We start from the raw sequence: 21,568 nt of genomic DNA, 5'->3' as shown, positions 1-21,568 counted from the left end.
TACAGCAGAATTCTTACCTTTAAGGGGTTGTTTAGTAAAAGTGCAAGTAGACTTCTAATTAATTAACTGGGAGGGGTCTTCGATATGTGCATGTAAATGACAGATCTGCTACTTAAGCCATTGTGTGAATTTCCTCAGACTAGGAGGGGGCTTTAATGAAGTCATGAGGCGGGTCTTCCCCTCTTCGGGCCAAAATAGCGTGTGCATACTGCTCGGAAAAAACTCTGCCACCCGCAGACTTGACTGTGAGCCACGTCCAGGGTCCGACCAGTGGATAATTATTGACCAGAGAGCGCAAGAGGACGGCAGGAAGGGGGACAAGTCTGCAACCAGTCTCTGTGGACTGAACGTCTCAGTTGTGAATTAAACATGAGCTGCCATTCGGATCTGATCGGACCCGGGCAGCAGGACTGAGGCGACAAAAACAGCTGTTAGTGAGGCACGATGTTGTTGTGGCAGCCCTACACTGAAAACTTCCGATCCTCCGTCCGGAGACACGGCGGCGGCAGCTACACGAGGTACGAGGCTCATGAACGTGGAAATGAAATGTTTGTTTAGTTTAACAATAATAGAGCGTGGTGTTCCCTACAACGTGTGTTAATAAGTAACTTTTATTGCTTCCTTCCGTTTAAAGACACCAGCGCCCCGTTGCTGTGTGTATAATAATAACAACTGCGGGTGGCTGCATTTGTCCACAGTGTTCATCTTTGTTGACAGTAATGACTCGGTAGATGTGTTGTAGTTTCTGGGAGGCAGAGCGCAACTACAGTTGGACACAATGACGGAAGCTCCGAGGCCTCTGATTGGCTGATCCTGCTGCGCTGGGCACAGGAGGCGGCCTCTGATTGGCTGAGCGCCGTCCTGGCATCATTCCCGAGGCTGGCGGTGGCAGCCCTGCAGGTTTCACGGACCGACAGTCTGTATGCTGAGGGAGCCATGTTGATGCCTGGTTTTGTGTCAAACGCTTCATTTTGGATGGTGAAAGGACTGCGCGGTAAAGACCGGGAGGGGTGATTCCAGCTCCGCGATGAGAAGAGGAGCGCCGTCTGGGGTGGTACAGGGAGCGCCAGAGGAGAGCTGCTCTTAGTGGATTCAAAGCAAGTGAAGTTGATGCTAGTTAGCTCCATAGCTAGGTAGCAACAGCTGTGCGGACGCTGCGTGGGATGCTGCGTGTGGACTAAAACAATTTAATCTCCCCTGCTTGTTGCATTTTTTGCTCAGCTAACGTTTGCCAGACTGTTTTGAAGACTCTGTGCCTGGAGTAACAACGCGGCTGCTGAATTCATGCTAGCTCGCTTAAGCTGCCGTTGTGAAGCTAGCTGCTAGCTAACGTTAGCATGCTGACAATCAGCTCGCATCTTCAGTCACGACTATTTGCTAGCTAACTTATTGTTACTTTCAGGCAGACTGCCAGTCGTGGAGCACCGTGCCGTGTGTTTAAACCCCTCCAAAACCGAAGTGGAGATATGGCGGTACATCCAGTCTCTGTAGAAAGCTACCAGTTCGCCTGCCCTGCTCGTCAAGGAGCGGCTAACAGGCTAGCAGCATAACTTTCCTCTCACGGTGTCACCCAGAAGCTGCACTTCCTCGCTAGCCGACCTCGTACCTGAAGCAAGCTGGCGGCCCTCCGAGTAGAAGCCGAGGACAAGGAGCTGGGGCCGATGGCCTGGGTGCTGAAGATGGACGACGCCACCATCGAGTCGGGGCTGGTGCACGACTTCGATGCCAGCCTGTCCGGCATCGGGCAGGAGCTGGGGGCAGGAGCCTACAGCATGAGGTTAGAGACGGAGTCAACATGCCAAAACCCGGCTTCACAGCACAGTAGTGGGTCGTTAGGCAGAACAACACGAACTCTGTCTCCGAGTGTTAACATTGCAGCCCCCCTGTCTGGGTGTGTTATTCGCTTTGTGCTGGGTGTGATGGTTTCTCTTTGTTTTGGGATTTGGAGCAGGGCAAACACTGCAGGGTGCCACGATCAGGGACAAAGATTAATTTCTCTAAAGCCACACAAAATCAAAGGAAATTCTGCGAGGGACAAAGATGTGGTATCAGTCTATCCTGTTTCTCAGATGGGTCTGCTGCCAAAAGACACCTAAACTTTGTGTTACAGTGAGCAGATCTGCAGGGAAGGCCTTGTTTTGGCCTGTCAGAGTTACGAAGTTGGTGGTATGAGAAAACAGAAAACGGTACATTGTGTTTAGTCCTTTTAATGAGGACACAGTCTAGTTTATTGTCTTCTGCACAGCTTTCCTCTCACCTGAGCCTCATTTCTGAAACCAAAGCAGGTGTTTTGTCCAACAGTTTCCTGCTGCTGAGATCCAAGACTGATGATTCACGATGATGAACATTTAGTGTCTGTGTTTTTTGCTCCCTTTGGCATCTCTGAAGGTTCTGTGATTTCACTTCCTAAGAAGTTTTCTGTCTAGGAAAGTGTGACAGCCAGTTAGTCATTAGAGCAAGTCATAAGTGTTGAACAGCAACACTTTGATAAAATAGGTTTGTAGTTTCGTTTACTCCCACTTTGATGTGACATTTCAACACTGTTTTACACTGATGCAACGAGACATTTGTCCTGTTGTGTTGGTTTAATATGAAGTTGCTGCCACCTTTTTCTAGAGCTTGTTTATGTTCCTCGCTCTATGGTATTGTTTTGATGTCACTTCTGCCATCATATTTGCACACTCCAGCAACAGATTTGTCATCATGGTGCCAGTTTTAAACATGCTTTGTACCAGTTCTTTGTCCTTAATGCGATTCCAACATTTATTCAGACACTTGACAGCTTCTTAATGAGTGAAATGCTGGTTAGTCAGTACTACTTGATGATTGTTTGTGTTTTGCAGAATGATTAAAGAAGGACTTAGTTGGCACTGGACTGGTATGTTGTAAACCACCTGTTCAATTAGTAATTCATACTATGTCTGCACTCTGTTATGTAATAGGTTAGTGATATTTATGTGACGCCGCCAAGACCTCCCAGAACATACATGTGTCTTATCAGCAGCCTTCTCATCCATCTGCTTTTAGCACGCGTTTATCTGAGCGTGACGTCGGTGTGCGCCACTCTCTTGTGAGTGTAAGCGAGTTTACCAATACTCCAGCACTGGTATGCGGATGAGTGAAATAGTGGAAACAGAGTGTCAGTGGTCTCAGACCCAGTGCTATCTGTGGTGTCGGGGTGTGTTTGGAGTCAGCAGCTGGTCGGAACAGAATGTCTCGGTGTGTTTCAGTGGAACGAGCTCCTCAGATTTCAGGAAGCAGACCTGGTTTTTGCGGGCAGCGTGGCTTAACGCGGCCGTCGCGCCCAGGTTGGCACCGTCTGGGCACCAGCTCCGCAGAGAAAACACACCGGAGAGTGATTGAGAGAAAGCGATCCGGAGCTGCATGTATCTTGCAGGCAGCCGTTTGAAAGACTTTGTTGTTTGCAGGAAAGTGCTACAGGAGTGTCTTCAAATTATCAAGTTTTTTTTTAAAATTTTGGCTCAGGTTTAGACTCATGCCGTGCCAAAAAAGTTTTCCAGGTAATGAGATGCAGCGATCTGCATTTCTCTGCATGCATAGGACCCTCTCTCTCTCTTTTTTTTTTTTTTGCACATCCACAGAAATGTACATGCACCCATTGACACTCCTGCAGCATTTGTCAGGGTGAGCTGAGGACGGCTTGGTTTTCTGGTGAGGCTGCCAAGTGTGAGAGATGGTATATGTCAGCAGCTCTGGCTATCTCTGGGTGTTTCTGATCATTTATCCGGCCTCATGCATACATAATAGGAGAGCCATTTGATCGATGGAAAGCCTTTGCCACTTCTTCTAAAATAGGCTGATCCAGTTAATAGTTTCTCACTATGACGGGGTAAAGTATTGCCTCGCTCAAAGCGGTGTATTAACCCTCCTGTTATCCTCATTTACAGGGAACCAGAAAATATTGTTTTCTTGTTTGGAAAAAAAATCCCAAAATTTCAGAAAATTTGCAAAACCTTCAGGAAGAAAATTCCAGTAATTCCTTAAAAGTTTTATTTAAAAAATCCTGGAAATTTTGCAAGAAAATTCTTGTAAATGTGTTTTAAAAATTCTTAAAATTGTCCAAAAAATATATAAAATGATTACATATATATCAATAGAATTTCTAAGAAATGTTAAAAATGTATCTTAAGAACACTGACAAAAAATTCAACCAAAATCCAGCGAATTTCACTGGATTTTGGTTGATTTTTTTTGTGTGAATGTTCTTAAGCAACATGTTTTTTTGCCAAAAAAATGTTAAATGTTGACATCAGAAGTTTCACTGTGAGAACTTTTTTTTTTCCCCACATTTTCAAACTTTAAAACGGGTAAATTTGCCCCACAGGAAGACACACGGGTTAATAGGTAAAATTGTACAAAACAATCTGATGTGTTGTTCAACATCTCGATAAATAAAGGCGGGATTCCTCTTCGCTCTTAGAAAATTCACGGTGATTATATTGCCACCGGGATGGATGCCACAAGGTATTAGAGATTCAATAACGGCTCAGAACTTTCACGAACCTGATGACAAAAGGCAGTTCTAAAATACTGAGAGGCTAGAGGCAAGGAAAGTACATCGATTGAGCTCTTCAAAGGAAACTTTCAAGCTGTGTCACACTTGTTTTTTAATGGTGGTTTTCTCATATTTAGAATCTCTGTGCTGACTGTTTGTCTGTGTCTCTCCTCTGTCTCTGTGTCTTCCTCAGTGATGTGCTGGCTCTGCCCATCTTTAAGCAGGAGGACTCCAACCTTCCCCCTGAAAACGAGACCAAAAATCCCCCATTCCAGTATGTGCTGTGCACCGCCACCTCGCCTGCTGTGAAGCTGCACGACGAGACGCTCACATACCTAAACCAAGGTGAGGCACACGATACACTGCCCGCATTCAAGGAAACGTCAGGCTTGGCCTGATTTTGTTTTGCTTTCTTTTCCCTATTAAGTACTTCTAATTTCTGCGCTAAGACTGCCAGATCCGCACATGAAAACTTTCTGAGGCTACACTCCCCGCTGTTCGACATTAATAAATCATTAGCACATTAATTTAATGCACATTAGTGTGATTGCTGTAAAATGAAACCATTGCTGATGCTCTTCTGGCCTCTACACGGCACAGTAGCGCTGTTTACTCTGTGATGCTGCATTATGGCAAAAAATGGACATTTAGTCTATTTAATGGCACATAAAATTGCTTCCTTGATTGTCTTTTTCGAAATTATCCTAGATTAACCACAACAGGAAAGGCAATTGCAGACAGACATTTAAAAGCAAAGTGCTCCACAACAGTATCACTAATTGACAACAAAGCACAAGTGGCACACATCATCATGTGGATTTGATGAACAGAGGAGACTATGGGAGGATCTCTGGGCTCTAAAAGTCCACAGAGAAGCAGCTTGTATTCACCAGATAGAAGGTAGGGTCCATCACAAAGGGTTTAACCCTCATGTTCTCCTGAGGGTCAAAACTGACTCGGTTTAAAGTTTGAAAATGTGAGAGAAAAATCTATTTTCACAGTGAAATGTCTGATGTCCACTTTTTTAACATTTTTGGGAAATTTTTGACAATTTTTTTGGTGGATAAAAAGAAATGTTAAAAATTTAGAACATTCACAAAAAAAATGAACCAAAATCCAGTGAATTTTGCTGGATTTTGGTTCATTTTTTTTGGGAATGTTCTTAAATAAAATATTAGAAGTTTTACTGATATATATGGAACCACTTTAGATACTTTTTAAGATTTTCTGGAAGATTTTTACTAATTTTTTGAAAATATTTACAAGAATTTTCTTGCCAAATTTGGGGGATTTTTTTTAAAATAAAAGTTTTGAGGGAAACTTTTAGGAATTATTGGAATTTTCTTCCTGAGGGTTTTGCAAATTTTCAGAAAATTGGGGAAGTTTCTGCTGAATTTTTAAAATCTTTTTTCAGATAAGGAAACAATATTTTTTGGTGCCCTTAAATGAGGACAACACGAGGGTTAAATTGAAATAGAGAATCCAGAAACGTCTTGAGATGCATCCAAATATGTGCGCTTACGCACATATTTGGATGCGCGTTATATGATTTACTGGAAGATGAAAGCTGCCAAAATTGATCCCAGATGGTTTAACATCATTCACAGATTGTGTTTTTATGCACACCAGTGTTCTGGTCTGAGGCTTATCTCGGCTTTGATCATAGCTGGTGTTTACGTGGTTGTTCATTCTCCAGTATGCACGGTAAATACGGGTATTCTGATTACAGAGCGCTGCGCACACAGGTGCCTGTAATATTTGCAAAATAAACCGGCAATTTAGTCCCACATTCCTGTAACTGTCTTAGCTAACCCTGAATTAGTTTGACTGTTGCTGTTGAAAGCGAGGCGACTCTGGCTTATAGCGGGCTTATGAGATGCCAATATCGCATTGCGGATTTTGCTTTTCCACGTTACTGCCAGCGATGGGAGGAGAGTGTGCCAGGAAATATTAAACGTGTCCTCTTTGATAGGTGTCAGGCTGTCAGTGTGTAGGGCAGCAGGACTGGTGGCTGCAGATACACAGCTGTGACGGACTGAATAGAGTCGTCACGATGGAGTTCAGTGACCCGAGAGGAGAGAACATTTCTGTCTGAGTACTTTTACCAGCTGTGTGACATCGTTCATGAGAGCACAGGAAACGGCAGTAGTAGTTCAGACTGAGCCCTAGTAGGAAATACTTCTAGGCTGCTAAACATTCTGGGGCTCACAGAAGCACCGCAAATATTTTTTCTATATATGTTCTGCTGCGATGTGATGGAATAAGCTATAAGTCGCCTCATTAAAGTCCCAAATTAAGAGGAAGTTTTTCAGATGGTTTGTGTTTCTGTTCGATCGCTTTTCTGTGGACGAAGTCGACAACGTTCAGAAAGCAGGATAAGATGCATACATGGAAATTGTCCTGGTGTCATGGGAATGCTGCAGGGTTTATCCAGGTTTCTGAAAACAGGATAAGATTTAGAATTAGAATGGCTTTAGTGTCATCATACATGGCATGACGACAATATAAATAGCTTCCGCCCGCCGGACAGTGCACAACAACAAGCAATAAGAAATAAAATATCAACATTAAATAATAAAAACAAATGTACATATATAGCAAAACAATATTAAAAAATGAAAGCACCTGCAAAGAAGGCCAGATATATACAATATGGGAGGTAAATGAAATGGAATAAAATAGAATAAGAACCAGTAAAATTGATTAAATGTCAGGAAAATTGCACGGAAACAGCGAGAAGTGATATTTTTACATAGACAATCAAAACACTAAAGTGTTTTGGAGTTTCTGTGAACTTATGAAGAGCAGAAACATTCAGTGCTTTATGTTGTTTTCTTCTTGCCTTTTCCGTCTCTCAGGCCAGTCTTATGAGGTGCGTATGTTGGACAACAGGAAGCCAGGGGAGCTACCAGAGCTCAACAACAAGATGGTGAAGGTGAGAGGATCCCCCCCCCAGTGGGGCGACAGACTTCTCCTCCTTCCACTAAGCTCGCTTTATGTCTAACCTGTGTGTGTTTGTTTCTAGAGCACAGTGCGGGTAGTGTTTCACGACCGTCGTCTGCAGTACACGGAGCACCAGCAGCTGGAGGGCTGGAAGTGGAATCGTCCTGGCGACCGTCTCCTTGACATCGGTAAAGATCCCTGTTGAGAAATGTTTCCCTCCGCTGTCCTGTGTGTGCGACGTGGAGCTCAGATGTCTGTGTTTGTGTGCGAGGCAGATATTCCAATGTCGGTGGGCATCGTGGAGCCGAAGACTCACCCCTCCCAGCTCAACGCCGCAGAGTTTCTGTGGGACATGAACAAAAGAACTTCTGTTTTCGTGCAGGTAGCGCACAAACATCCTCGCTCGCTCACTCAACCCCACACATGCACCAGCTCTCGTTGTGCCGTCTGTTAGCTGCGCCACTGAATTTCCACATCAAATCCATATTTTGAGCCCTCGTCTACCCGCCGTCTCCGCAGGTGCACTGCATCAGCACAGAGTTCACTCCCAGGAAGCACGGCGGGGAGAAGGGCGTCCCCTTCAGGATCCAGATCGACACCTTCAACCAGGGAGACAGTGGAGAGTACACAGAGCACCTCCACTCCGCCTCCTGCCAAATCAAAGTCTTCAAGGTGAACACTCGACCTCTCAAGTGCTGAATGTTTTCATTTTGTGTCTCAGCTCTCACAGCAATCAAATCTGCCTTTTTTTTCTGGTTTCCTCCGTTTCCTGTTTAGCCAAAGGGGGCGGATCGCAAGCAAAAGACTGACAGGGAGAAGATGGAGAAACGCACACCTCAAGAGAAGGAAAAGTACCAGCCTTCTTATGATACCACTATTCTGTCAGAGGTCAGTATGGAGCTGCAGTGTTGTGTTCAGATTTGTGTCATTTGCAATAACTAGGCTCAAGTACTAACAAGCACTCTGGTCCAGTTTTCATTTGGGGGGGTTATTCCTGTTTAATTTTAATTTATTTTGTTTATTTTGCAGAAGCAACACGCAATTTAACCAGAGTTAGCTAGCAGCTAGCAACCATGAAGCAATAACTATATAGTATCATTGTTATCATTAGCCATACAATCAGTAAAAATTATTAAAATGTTCAAATTAGTGAAATGTTTTCCTGCAGGGTGGTTCAAGGAATATACAGATGTTCTGCCCTGGAATTAAATCTCTGCCAACTACCCTTTTAAGCATGATGCTTTAGATTTAAGAGAGCTGCAGATATTTTATTGTGAAGAGCTGCCGGTATCACATGATTTCTTCTATTATTCATCCACACTTTCTGATTGTTTTCTGACTTTCATGTCTTTACTCTCACAACTTATCATTAAACCACAACATAAAGAGGGTGCAGCACTATTTTCTCTTTAACTGCCATGCATTAAAATGTGGCCATAATACCGGTTTAACCCTAAAAAACCCACTGTTGAAAGAATACAACAGTAGTTTTATTTTTTTATGATTGTTTTCTATGATTTAATTTACTATTTTTTTCTGTATTTGTGTGTATACATTTTTTGTTGTTCTGCATTTTTCTGTGTTTGGGTTTCTTTATATGTATATATTTATATATAATTAGTTATTTTTTGTTTTTTTTCTTGCTTTTTTGCATTTTTTTTTAGATATGTGGTTTATAGATACATATTATTTGTTTTTGTTTTATTTTTTTGCTCATTTTTTAGTTTTTTTGAGGTTTCTATATGTATTTATTAACCACGCCTGACGAATGTCAGCGGGTTTACTGCATTCGGTGCGGTATCTGGCTGGGTATGTATGTATGTGGGTATGTCCGGTCCGATATCTCTGCAAGTGCTGAAGTCAGGATAATCAAACTTGGCACTGAAGATCAGTCTAAGGTCCTCTGCTCAGTTGTGGAGTTACAGGTCAACAGATCAAGTAGGAAGGGAGATACGTACGATGATCTAAATTGATACATATTGCATCAGTTGTATAGGGAGGACAGGGTTTTCGCCAGTAGAGGGCGTGGTTCTGCCCTCTACTGAGGGCTCTTCTAGTTAATTAATTTTGTGTTTTTTTTGTTGTGTTTTTTTTTGGTAATTTTTTGTTTCTATATTTGGGTTAATAATAGCAGAAAGTTCCCGTTTAGTTTGTCTGCTCACTTGTCTCACCACATATATTTTAATGCTGTAGTGACACAAACTGAAACCATTGCTGCTGCTTAAAGGAAGAGTCGCGTCTGATACACTTTGAGAAATAGTTTACAGTAAAGCGCAGACGTAAAAAACGGGGTCAAACTGTGGTACAGATGTGGTTCTCCACCTTGAGTTGTTCACATTTCATATCATGAACTGTTTGTTTGTAATGACGACCTTACCAATAGAAGTGCTCATTAAATAGAACATTTGTTATATAGAATGCTAGTATCTTATTTCATGAAGCTGCATTAATTTCAATCAGAGGCCCACATCTACAGCAAAACACCAAGAGAAACCTTGCACAGAAAAAGTATAAAATGAGACATTAGAGCAGACATTAGAATATTTTCTCTCTGAGTTGGGGTCATTGCTCCATCTTGATGTGTTTGCAGAGTTGTTGTCTGTGTTTGTGTGTCTCTTCTGGCTGGCTAACCTCTGCTGTGTGTCCGTGTGTAGACGAGGCTTGAGCCCATCATCGAGGATGCTGGTGACCACGAGCTGAAAAAGTCCAGCAAGCGGACTCTTCCTGCTGACTGTGGCGACTCCTTGGCCAAGAGAGGCAGTGTAAGCTCCCTGCTCTCCTCCAGACACCAGACTGTCTTCTGAAACTTGTACTTATTTGCCGTGAATGGAATGTTATTGTATTCAGCATAAGACAGGGTGGAGACAGTGCAAAGCTATATGCAGTGATCCCTCGTCTATCACGATAGACGAAAATCCATGAAGTAGCGACCATATTTATTTTATTATTCATATGTATTTTTAGGCTTTGTACACCCTCCCCACACACCGCAGAGCAACACTATGCACCTCGATCAGACGTCTGTGTGAAACGGACAAGAAAGATGCTGAAGGCTGCTCCAGAGCAGACTGATGCTTCATTTTGTTTCAATCAAAATGTTATTTAAATATGTTTGTTTTTTTTATATAGATATATGTTCTTCAATTTTTTAGGCTAGAAAATGCTTATTTTACCGCAAACTTGATTAAAATAATGTAGCGACGGTAGAGCCGGTTGCTACGACTGAATTGCTGTGCTGCAATGCACCATGGGAGTTTGGAGTGTTGGGGGTTGAAATGTCATTACTGTGGTTTGTTAGTGTTCCAGTGTTTTTAGTTTTTGTGGTTTAGTCAGCCTAGTTAGTTTGGTTAAATGTTATGTTGTCGGGACCATGAGTGTGAAGTGTTTGATGACTTCCTGCCACATTTGTAACCCTCGTGTCGTCCTGCGGGTCAATGTTGACCTGTTTTCAAGTTTGAAAATGTGGGAGAAAATATATATTTTCACAGTGAAACTTCTGATGTCCACATTTTCAACATTTTTGGGAAATCTTTGAGCATTTTTTGGTGGGAAAAAAATAAAAGGTAAAATGTTCCTTTAAGAACATTCACATAAAAATCAACCAAAATCCAGCGAATTTCGCTGGATTTTGGTTGATTTTTATGTGAATGTTCTTAAAGAAAATAGAAGTTTTTCTGCTATATATGTAATCAGTTTGGATTTTTTTTGAAGATTTTTGCTCATTTTTTGAAAATGTTTTACGAGAATTTTCTTGCCAAATTTGGGGGATTTTTTAAAAATAAAACTTTTAAGGGAAATTTTTAAGGAATTATTTGAATTTTCTTCCTGAAGGTTTTGCAAATTATCAGAAATTTGGGGATTTTTTTTGCTGAATTTTTGGATTTTTTTTTCAGACAAGGAAACGATATTTTATGGTGCCTGTAAATGAGGACAACAGGAGGGTGAATTTTGCTGGTGTCTGTGTGTCAAAATAAAAGCATCTGACAGTTGGGGAGTGCATTAAAGGCAGATATCCGTTCTTCAGCGTCGTTTTTCAATGAAGGTCGCAACAATAATGAATATATAAAAATACCTATATATCTCGCAAAATCACACGATGCAGTGACACCATGAAAAGTGAACCGTGATATGGTGAGGGGCCACTGAGTTTAACCCACAACTGACTTTTCCAACATCCTCAAACTTTCTGGGTAGTTGGAGCCGCTTGTGTCGTCTTTGTGAGGCTGTAATCATTAAGATGTGCGTCTTTCCTCAGTGCTCCCCGTGGCCAGACAACGCCTACACCAGCACCAACCAGGCAGCTACTCCCTCCTTCACCTCCACCCCGCTGTCCACCTACACCACCTCCTCAGTACTGGACAGGTACCCGTGTCCGTTTGAACTTTAAATACGGCATTTGTTGTCTCATCGCTCTTAACTGTCATTTCTTTTGTCTGCAGTGACTCGTCCTCTCCCAATCACCAGGCAGACCCTGGCAGCCATGGCAACTCGGAGGTTAGTGTCTCACACCTGTAGGAACTGGTGGGAAAGTTAACCCTCCTGTTGTCCTCATTTACGGGCGCCAAAAAATATGGTTTCCTTGTCTAAAAAAAAAGTCCAAAAATTCAGCAAAAAAAATCTCTGAAAATTTCCAAAAACCTTCAGGAAGAAAATTCCAATAATTCCTTAAAAATTTTATTTTAAAAAAATCCCCCAAATTTGGCAAGAAAATTCTTGTGAATATTTTTAAAAAATTAGTTAAAATCATAAAAATATCCAAGCTGATATGAATAAAACTTCTAATATTTTCTTTAAGAATATTCACAGAAAATCAACTAAAATCCATCGAAATTCGCTGGATTTTAGTTGATTTTTTTTCTGAACGTTCTTCAGAAACATTTTTTTTTTCCACCAAAAAATGTTCAAAGATTTCCCAAAAATGTTGAAAATGTGGACATCAGAAGTTTCGCTGTGAAAATATTTTTTTCCCACATTTTAAAACTTACACAGCTCAATTTTGACCCGTAGGACAACACGAAGGTTAAAACAAGGGTATGCAGAATCGTATATTTTTAAAAAAAAACACCTCTTGCAGAGACTTTCCTTGAGTACTGCTGGAGGAGGAATCCACCAGAGACGGTGTTGGTGGGGAAAGGACTGAGCGCATTAAAAGCTTATATCTAAAAACACACAAATAGCCTCAAACAGAAGCAGTACATTTGCTTTTTTAAAGCCAAATACCTTCACCAGCACTTGCTAACAACTATTCTACAATGTTGACAGGCAGCAAACGCACGTGTAAACACACTCTGATGAGACTGGAGGTAAATGGAGACAAAGAGCAGAAAAAAACCACACGGATGGATGTGATTATCTGTCATCTTTTGGCTTCACTTTGCTATTCGGGCATTGTGTTGGCCGAGCTTTGTGGGACACTTGATTTATTGATTGCTGTCAGGATGTGAAGAAACTTTCAGGAAATATGACAAAAAGTGCTTTTGAAACGCTCTGAAGAATCTAGTGTCTTTCACTGAAGGCGTATCAGCATGAAAAGAGAAGGACCAGGTGTAAATAATGCAGTTATTGATGGATGGGGTTCTTTCAGGGTCGTCGTATTGTGTGTCATGACTCAGCAGAATGTTACCGAGCTGTTGTTAATGTTGGTAGTAACACCTGTGCTTTTCTTAGTGTGGAAAGTCAGAATGTGAAAATTAACCATTTCACTGCTTCATTCAACAATAATACGGTTCACAAGAAGGAACAAAACATTTAGTCACAGGGATCTGGAACTGAACGATGAAGTGTTTTATTTTACGGTCTAAACAACAAGCCAGACAACAAAGACAAAAACAAGACAAAATTTTCCAAAATCAAACATGAACTGACAAAAATAAGACACAAGATGACAAGTCAGGAAAAAATATATTACAAAAACGAGACAAAGATCGACAAAAACGAGAAAGAAAATGAGACAAATGACAAAAAGAGAAAAAAATTACACAAAACAACAAAAACAATATACAAAACAATGCTTAAAGCAGAACACAAAATGAGACAAAACACAAGCGAGGGGCCACCCTGGACAGGTCGCCAGTCTGTCACAGGGCTACATATACAGACAAACAATCGCACACACATTCACACCTACGGGCAATTTAGAACTATCAATTAACCTCAGCATGTTTTTGGACTGTGGGAGGAAGCCGGAGTGCCCGGAGAAAACCCACACATGCTCAGGGAGAACATGCAAACTCCATGCAGAAAGATCCCAGGGTCAGGCCGGGATTTCAACCGGGATCTTCTTGCTGCAAGGCGAAAGTGTTAACCACAACCCCACTGTGCAGCCCAAACATGAGACAAAACAAGACAAAACATTACAAAAATGAGACACAAAAGTGCAATGAACAATCCAGTATTTTATTTTATGACCAAAACAACTTGCCATGGTCTCAAAATTATTTTAAATTTTTAGTTTTACAAATTTGCAATCTGTAGTTAATATCTTCTCTGTAATTTTTACACAACAAAGTCATCCTGCAGGACGGATTAGACCCTCTGGGGGACCAGTTTTGGCCCGTGGGCCGCATGTTTGACACCCCTGATCGTTCAGGAAAAAAAAAAAATCCGGCATGTGTCTCTGCTCCTTGTATTTACCAAGATAAGAGCTTTATAGTAAAGGTAGTGAAATTACCCCAGCAGAAATACCAAGCATGAGCTAATTGCAAGTTTTCAACACTACGTTTGGTTTTGGTAACCTGTAATAGCAAGTTTTGTCATTATTTGTGACATTCTTTGTAGTAAACCATTAATCAGATGTTCTCTACGCCCAGGTTTGGGTACATGAGACATTTATCGTGTTGTGGGACTGAATGAGTTTGAAATTACCTCTCTCGTTTCCATCTTACAGCAGTTGAGCCCCACTGCCTCCATACAGGACACGCAGAAGTGGCTACTGAAAAATCGCTTCAACTCCTACACAAGGCTCTTCTCTCACTTCTCAGGTACACACAGGCGTGTTGTCACAAACACACACAACAAAGCATGATTCTAATGTGATGTACACGTGACTCAGTCTCCTCCTTTTTGCACAGGTTCTGATTTGTTGAAGCTAACCCGGGACGACCTGGTCCAGATTTGTGGGCCGGCAGATGGGATCAGACTCTTCAATGCACTCAAATCCAGGTGTGTCGCACGTTTCAGTTTATGATTGTGTCGGCTTTTATTACGCAATCTATAAGTTTGTTACTTTACCAAGGATCGCAGCAGATATACAGTGGCGGGGAAGCGTTTTCAGACACCCTTAAAATGTTACACAATCTCAAATATTATGAAATATTTGTGGAAAAATCTTTTTTTGGTTTCAAAAGGTGTTGCTGCATTAGACGGATACAAACAAATAGAAATGATTTTTTTTGTTTGTTTATAAGAAAAAAAAATTCTACCAAAATGACCCAATACTCAGAATTTCTTATTTTTATGGAACCAATCAATTTTTTAATGACTTTTATAGGATTTGTTTAGTATTATGACTGTGATTGTACTAAAAGAAACCTAAGAGTGATTCTTAATGCAATGTTTCACAAATGTATGGGACGTCTGAACACTTTTTTCTGCCACTGTATGCGTTGGTCTGTCTGTCTGTTTGCAACATTACTCAAAAACGGACAAACGGATTTGGATGGAATTTTCAGAAATGACAGAAGGATCAAAACTAATTAGATTTTGGCAGTGATACAGCTTATAGTCTGGATCCACGGATTTGTTAAAGATTTCTGTATCACTGCGAGATAGCGGCACGGACAACAAGTGCTCCGTCACATGATTGCGATCCTACTACAAATCGACCGCTTCAGACTTAATCCGATGAAAATGATAAAACGAACAACTGATTTAATAATTGGGGTGTTTCTCATCAATTGTCACCGCCCGCTACACACAGGATGTCCCAAAAAAAAAAGACATCATTTAAGATGTCCATATCGGAGTGACTACATGGTCAGGAGAAATTATACTTAACAGGATTTCTTTTGGACATAAAATGTTTAATTCTACAAATTTCCAATGAAAATTCTGGGGGATGGTAACTTTATAATGTTCCAAAGTTTCACCAACTCTTCTGAAGCTGCCGGCCGTCCAGATCCTTTTTTCCGACACAAACAGCCTTCCTCTTGAAACTTCTTATGCCACGTCCAAATCTGCTTCCCTGTTGGCGGCGGTTTATGAAATTTTCTTAAGTAAATAATTCACGTTGCCCGTTCACATTTGACTGAGTTTGGACTTACTTCGATACACAGAACGCCGTTTCTGTTGCAGTAAACGGCATGTCTGTTCCTGAAAGAAGAAAAATAAAAATGATTACACTTTTTTGAGCAGAAAGAGCAAACAAAATTTTAAACAAATTATTAGGTGATGAAATGATGGTAAATCTTGTATTTAGGTCACATATTGGGACACATTCGGTATCCATCCGTACTGTACTCCTCTGCTCAGCGTGAGGTCATTCAGTTTGTGGGTACATCTATATTAAATGTCCACATTCTATAGTATCATGATTTCTGCTGCGAAATTGTTCAAGATTTTTGCCAGAAATGGTTCAACGGCTGAGCAGCCTTGGCCTACTGCACTCTGAGTGCTTTTCTTGTTTCTTTACCTTTTATTGTTGAAGCAGAACAGATGGACATAACACTAAAAGCAACTAAACATGCAGAAGGATCACCCGTGTAGTTGTCATTTCACCGACAACCAGATGCCAAAAAGTGTGTTTTGTTGCATAAAGTGTTGTTGTGTGTGCAGGTCGGTGCGTCCCAGGTTAACGGTGTACGTCTGTCAGGAGTCGCCTCAGGAGAGCCCCCTGCTGGACAGACACGGCACCAACGAAAACGGAGAACACAGCATCTCCTCTAGTTTACATGGTGAGGACGCGGTCCGGTCTGCGGAACAGTGCGGCGTGTGTGTGAGTGTGTGTTAGCGCGAGTGTGAATCACCCTCCCTGCTCTGTCTGTGTGCAGTGTATCACGCTCTGTACCTAGAGGAGCTCACGGCTGCAGAACTCATCCGCAAGATGGCGTGTGTGTGCAGCGTTCCACTGGGAACGATCAACCAGGTGTACAGACAGGGTCCTACAGGCATCCACATCCTGCTGAGTGACCAGGTACACACACACACACACACACACACACACACACACACACACAGAGGCGCTACACTAAACTGCTCTTCATCACTTTGAGCATCACATTCTCAGCTGTGAAGTGCTCTTTACTGAGTGGAAGGCTTTAACTAAAAAGGTAAACTGTGGGATGCACTCACCACTTTCCACTCTAAGCAAGAAAAACCCGTCACCATGGATACTGATGGATGTCTTGTTCACTCAGCTTTTGGGATATACAGTGTTTTTGGGTGATATTTTATGCATTTTTTGAGCAAACTTCACAAGCACTGCAGTCTGAAATTAAAGGTAAATTTGACCAAAGCTGGCAGCATGTAAATTCTGCATCTTAGTAATTATTATTTAGATTGAAATGAAACGTTTGTGGCTTTACGTGAAATATTTTAACATTGTTAAACATATTGTCGTTGCATGTGGGTCACATTCATGCCGTTTATTGAACCTTCATACAGACCACTGTGAGCCTTAGCCAACGCCGAAATAACTACAAAAACTCAATAACTTAGCACCAGATTTAGCTGCCGTTTTTAGCTCTCTTACTTGACACACACTACTGCTGACTCTCAGCCAATCAGAGGTGAGCTAGCTAAACATGGCACGTTCACTGACATTAGGTAAATCTCAAACTGAATGATAAACTTTGAAACGTCAACAGCAATATCGGTCCGTTGCAATATTCTGGTATCTTCTTGTAAAATGATTCATACATAAATGAAAGTCATTGATATCCATGGATTTTCAGAAGAACTGATCATAACATGATGCACGTAACGGCTTTGTTTACATTTTCGAGTTCCGACTTGTGGCAAAAATCGACTTGCATCAATCCATAGGAACAGAACTTCGACTTGAGTTGAGGACCCCTTGTATTGTGAATAACCCATGAACCTCTATTTAGGGTCAGTGGATAGTTTGTTTTGGCTTTTCAGATGCTGCAGGGATTTTTTTACTGTCTTGAAAATGAGCTACAAAGTAGTTTAATAGCCGAAACTGGGCGTCTGTGGTCTCTGCATCTGTCAGTGTGTGTGCCAGCAGGAGAGACTGAAGGCTGAAAACTTTGGGGAAAATATCTAGTTGTGATTTTTCTGATAAATATTATGATTTGATTTGCGACTTTATTTCAATTTTCACTGCGGAGTAGATTTAAAAAAATGTGACGGAGCGCCAAATGACGCGGCTTAAAAAGTAAACAGAGAGGATGGAATGAACTTTTAACACCACAGACGCAACACTTTACACCCCGGATCAGATGAAATGTAGGTGTGGCTCTTAAATAATGAATCTGCGTCAACTGAACCACAGCTTGCAGCCTGAACCACGTAGCACACATCAGTCGTTGAACAGAAGACACAAGCTGCCTCAAATGAAATGATATTGAAACGCAGCGTTAGCCTCATTATTCAGCAGCCTTTTCCTAAAGTGTAGCCTTTGACATTGAACCCTCCTGTTGTCCTCATTTAGGGGCACCGAAAAATATTGTTTCCTTGTCTGAAAAATTCCAAAAATTCAGCAAAAAAAATTCCCCAAATTTCTGAAAATTTGCAAAACCTTCTGGAAGAAAATTTCAATGATTCCTTTTATTTTTAAAATATCCCCCAAATTTGGCAAGAACATTCTTGTAAATATTTTTTAAAAAATAGTATAAATCTTCCAAAAAAAAATCCTAAAAATATCTAAAATGATTACAGATATATCAGTAAAACTTGTGATGTTTTCTTTAAGAACATTCACATAAAAATCAACCAAAATCCAGCGAAATTCGCTGGATTTTGGTTGATTTTTATGTGAATGTTCTTAAAGAAACATTTATTTTTTTTCCACCAAAAAATGTTCAAAAATTTCCCCCAAAAAATGTGGACATCAGAAGTTTCACTGTGAAAATAGATTTTTCTCCCACATTTTCAAACTTTAAAACGGTTCAATTTTGATCCACAGGACGACACGAGGGTTAAAATCCATTTATTTTGGAACAGTGGAAGAATCAAGCAGTGCCTCCATATTTTCTGTTCTGTCTGATCTTGAAGAACTCTGTTGTGTCACCGATTTGCATGTAATTCACCGTTTCCTGCTGTCAGACACACACACACTGTGCATTGTTTCTGCTTTGATTAGCTCTCATCCTGACTGCATCAGTGTTAATAATTACAGTCTGTAAAACACAGAGAAAACTTGTCGGGTTTTTTGCTGAGCTTAAACGTCTCACGCCGTCTTTTCCCTTCCAGATGGTTTACAACTTGCCTGACGAGAGCTGTTTTTTGATCAGCACTGTCAAAGGTCAGTTCACAGCGCCTCTCTTGCGCTCCTGCTGCAGTCGGCCGTTGTTTGACGAAGGATTTGATGTACTCTCCCGCTTGTGTCTCCCTTCCAGATGAGTTGGGCGAAGGACTCCATCTAATCCTGAAGTAGTGAGGAGGACAGATGGCATCACTAATACTCCACCCTCTGTTCTGGAGCTGAAGCCTCCCTCTGTCCCTCTCTGCCTGCCTCTACTCTTTCCTTCTACGTCCTCCCCGTCTCTCGAAACAGATCGCTCGACGGAAAAGCGGAGAGACTGCGCTAAAAGCCATGTAAATGTTAGAATCTGACATGGGTGTGTCCACTGTTTCATATTGAAAACACTATTAACAGAGGAGGGTCGTTCAAAGAAGAGAGACTGGGGGAGGATCTGGGATTGGGAGGAAAGTTAACAATGTTCTATGTATTTTTTTTTGATTTGCTATTTTATTTCTTTCGTCTTTTATATGGGTTCCGTGTGGAGGAGGGAGGGTGGAGGCTCCAGGAGAGAGGGCTCTGGCCGGCAGGTAGAAGGAAAGAAAGCAGAGTTTCCTTATTGCTCGTTGCCCTTCCTACACAGCGCACACAACCAGCACTAGGCCAGTATTTGATAACCTGTACTGCTGAACAGCATGCGATCTCATACTAACTTGCTTCAAAAGGAGAAATCCCACCTTTTTACTCTGCTTGTTTAACATTCTTGAAGGGGTTGTCTTAATTAACCATTTACCAATCAGCTGAGCTTGGTGACCCCCTAAAATATCCAGGCTAAATTTGTGGGAGCTGGCGTCGTTTGTGGATGCTGACGCCGTGTTTTTGGTTTTGTTTTCTCGTCAGATGGGCAGATTTCATTAACTCTCGTCGCACAGGGTCGTCCTATGTGACTTTGACTGACAGCCATATCAGCTCAGCTCTCCTAACGTTCGTCCTGCGCTTTTGCCATTTTTAGTCGATGCTTTATTTATGGATCAGCGGTTTCTATTGATCTCATCGAATTTACTCGTTTCTGGTGCCATATTGGCTTTTTGTTAGCTCGATCTTTTACTCACATTTACGCACGGAGCACGCACACTCGATCTGTCGACTGAACACTGGCTTCTGGTTCTGGAATTTTTGGCCGCAAAGGTGCAAGAAAAGATTAAACGGCTTCAGAATACTGTCTGAAAAACCTACTATAAAGTGGACCAAACAGGTTTCAGATTGGTAGCCGTTTTTTTTCTCGGCGATTAGAAGCATTAAAAGAATTGAAGAGAAGTTGAGTTGCTTCTGTGCTATGGTCATAAATCCTCCATTCCAGATTCTGCTTTGCAAAAAAAACAAACCCAAGCCATCCTGCAGCAGGCTGGTAGAAACGCATCACCTGGTTCCAGCAGTCTTACTTTGTAGACTAGAAAATCATGGCAGTACCGCATCCATTCTCAGAATCTTGTGTTTTTAATGTAGCTGAACACAGGAAGAACAGGTCACGTGTTTCGAGTGCCCTTATTCTTTGAAAAGTGACAAGACTCCTGGGAGTCGGCATTGGTTTTAGTTGACCTTTTTAATTTTGGTACACAGCGTCTGGCATTTTTGAAGTGCACACGGTTTCCACTTCAACGTGTCGCTGTCAGAATGTGTGTGCGTGTGCATGTGTATCATTTCTTTTTTTTTCATTGTTCTTGCAAAAGAGACTTCATTATGTCATAAACTTTTTCCTGTCGGTATGAAGAAACTGTGTTGTAGCTTGCTATTTTGTAAAGAGCATGTGGAAGACGGCGAAAGATGGAGTTTTTTTGTCAGTGAGTGTATCCCCTCCTTTTTCCAACTGTTAGAGACCAAGCCTGCACTGAATAAATTCACAAAATTCAAGCTTGATGTGTAGTCATAGTCCTACAGCCCCACCCTCTTCTTATCCGCCTAACGAGAAGGAGAACAAAAAAAAAACAAAACGAGAATGTTGAGACTAAAGAGCATCTGTGTTTTTGTCTCACCACACGCCAGAGCCGGGACTGTAGCTCTTGTGGTGTTTACGAGGACATGAGTACCACAGCACAGGAAAAAAAAACTGTGTCCATCAACTCAGAAATTAGCGAGAACGGAGCGGATGTGATACGGAGTCGGGCGTCGTGGTCCGCTACAGGCCTGACCGATCGAGCTGTGTGTCTGTCTGTGATTGTGTGTGAGTGTGTGAGCAGGAGAGGTGACCACTGTTAATGTACAGCCTAATGTCAATGATGATGATGATGGTGATGCTTCTCATGTGCACAGTATCATATGCTGGAGATGTACACAACCACCTGTGCTGGGAATAAATGATTTCATAACTTTCGCTGGTGTGCTGCTTCATTATTACAGAGAAGAAGCAAACATGATATCATTGGTATATAGTTCCTAAAGGTAGAATTTGATATTCTGCTTCTATTAAGTGGAGGATTTACTAAAAGTACGGTCTAAAGCAGAGGTGTCAAACAAGGGCCACATTCAGCCCACAGTATAAATGTTTCCCTTGTTCTAGTGCAGAAAAGTTCATTTTTAAAATGTTCATATTTGAGAAATTCTTTCTACAAATCATGAACAACCTGACATTTCTTCAGAAAAATGTGTGCAATTTCAGCAATATTATGCCTCAATGTATTGTTTACACATTACAAGTTCTAGATCAGTGTCTACAAACATTTAGTCACAGGTGTCTGCAACCGAATGACGAT

At 41.5% G+C, this 21,568-nt stretch overlaps 1 protein-coding gene across 3 annotated transcripts; it reads left to right on the top strand.

The window, feature by feature from the left end:
* The first annotated feature begins 363 nt into the window (after positions 1 to 363).
* ubp1 (upstream binding protein 1) lies at positions 364 to 21,188 on the top strand. 3 transcript variants are annotated; one of them, XM_051955782.1, is made up of 17 exons: positions 863 to 1,101; positions 1,407 to 1,777; positions 4,710 to 4,861; positions 7,375 to 7,451; positions 7,542 to 7,647; positions 7,735 to 7,841; positions 7,979 to 8,131; positions 8,237 to 8,347; positions 10,114 to 10,221; positions 11,715 to 11,821; positions 11,899 to 11,953; positions 14,346 to 14,439; positions 14,530 to 14,620; positions 16,232 to 16,350; positions 16,447 to 16,589; positions 18,830 to 18,881; positions 18,976 to 21,188. In XM_051955782.1, exons 2-17 carry the CDS (start codon positions 1,662 to 1,664, stop codon positions 19,011 to 19,013), a joined length of 1,629 nt encoding a protein of 542 aa, XP_051811742.1. In that variant the 5' UTR covers positions 863 to 1,101; positions 1,407 to 1,661; the 3' UTR covers positions 19,014 to 21,188. The 3 variants fall into 3 exon arrangements, with proteins under 3 accessions (XP_022054354.1, XP_051811742.1, XP_022054353.1); XM_022198662.2 differs by lacking the exons at positions 863 to 1,101; positions 1,407 to 1,777 and adding an exon at positions 364 to 518; XM_022198661.2 differs by having other exon boundaries at positions 863 to 1,777.
* The last annotated feature ends 380 nt before the right edge of the window (positions 21,189 to 21,568 follow it).

The sequence above is a fragment of the Acanthochromis polyacanthus genome, chromosome 11 (genome assembly GCF_021347895.1).
Source record: "Acanthochromis polyacanthus isolate Apoly-LR-REF ecotype Palm Island chromosome 11, KAUST_Apoly_ChrSc, whole genome shotgun sequence".
Taxonomy (NCBI): Eukaryota; Metazoa; Chordata; class Actinopteri; family Pomacentridae; genus Acanthochromis; species Acanthochromis polyacanthus.
This window is presented reverse-complemented; position numbering and strand designations above follow the sequence as displayed.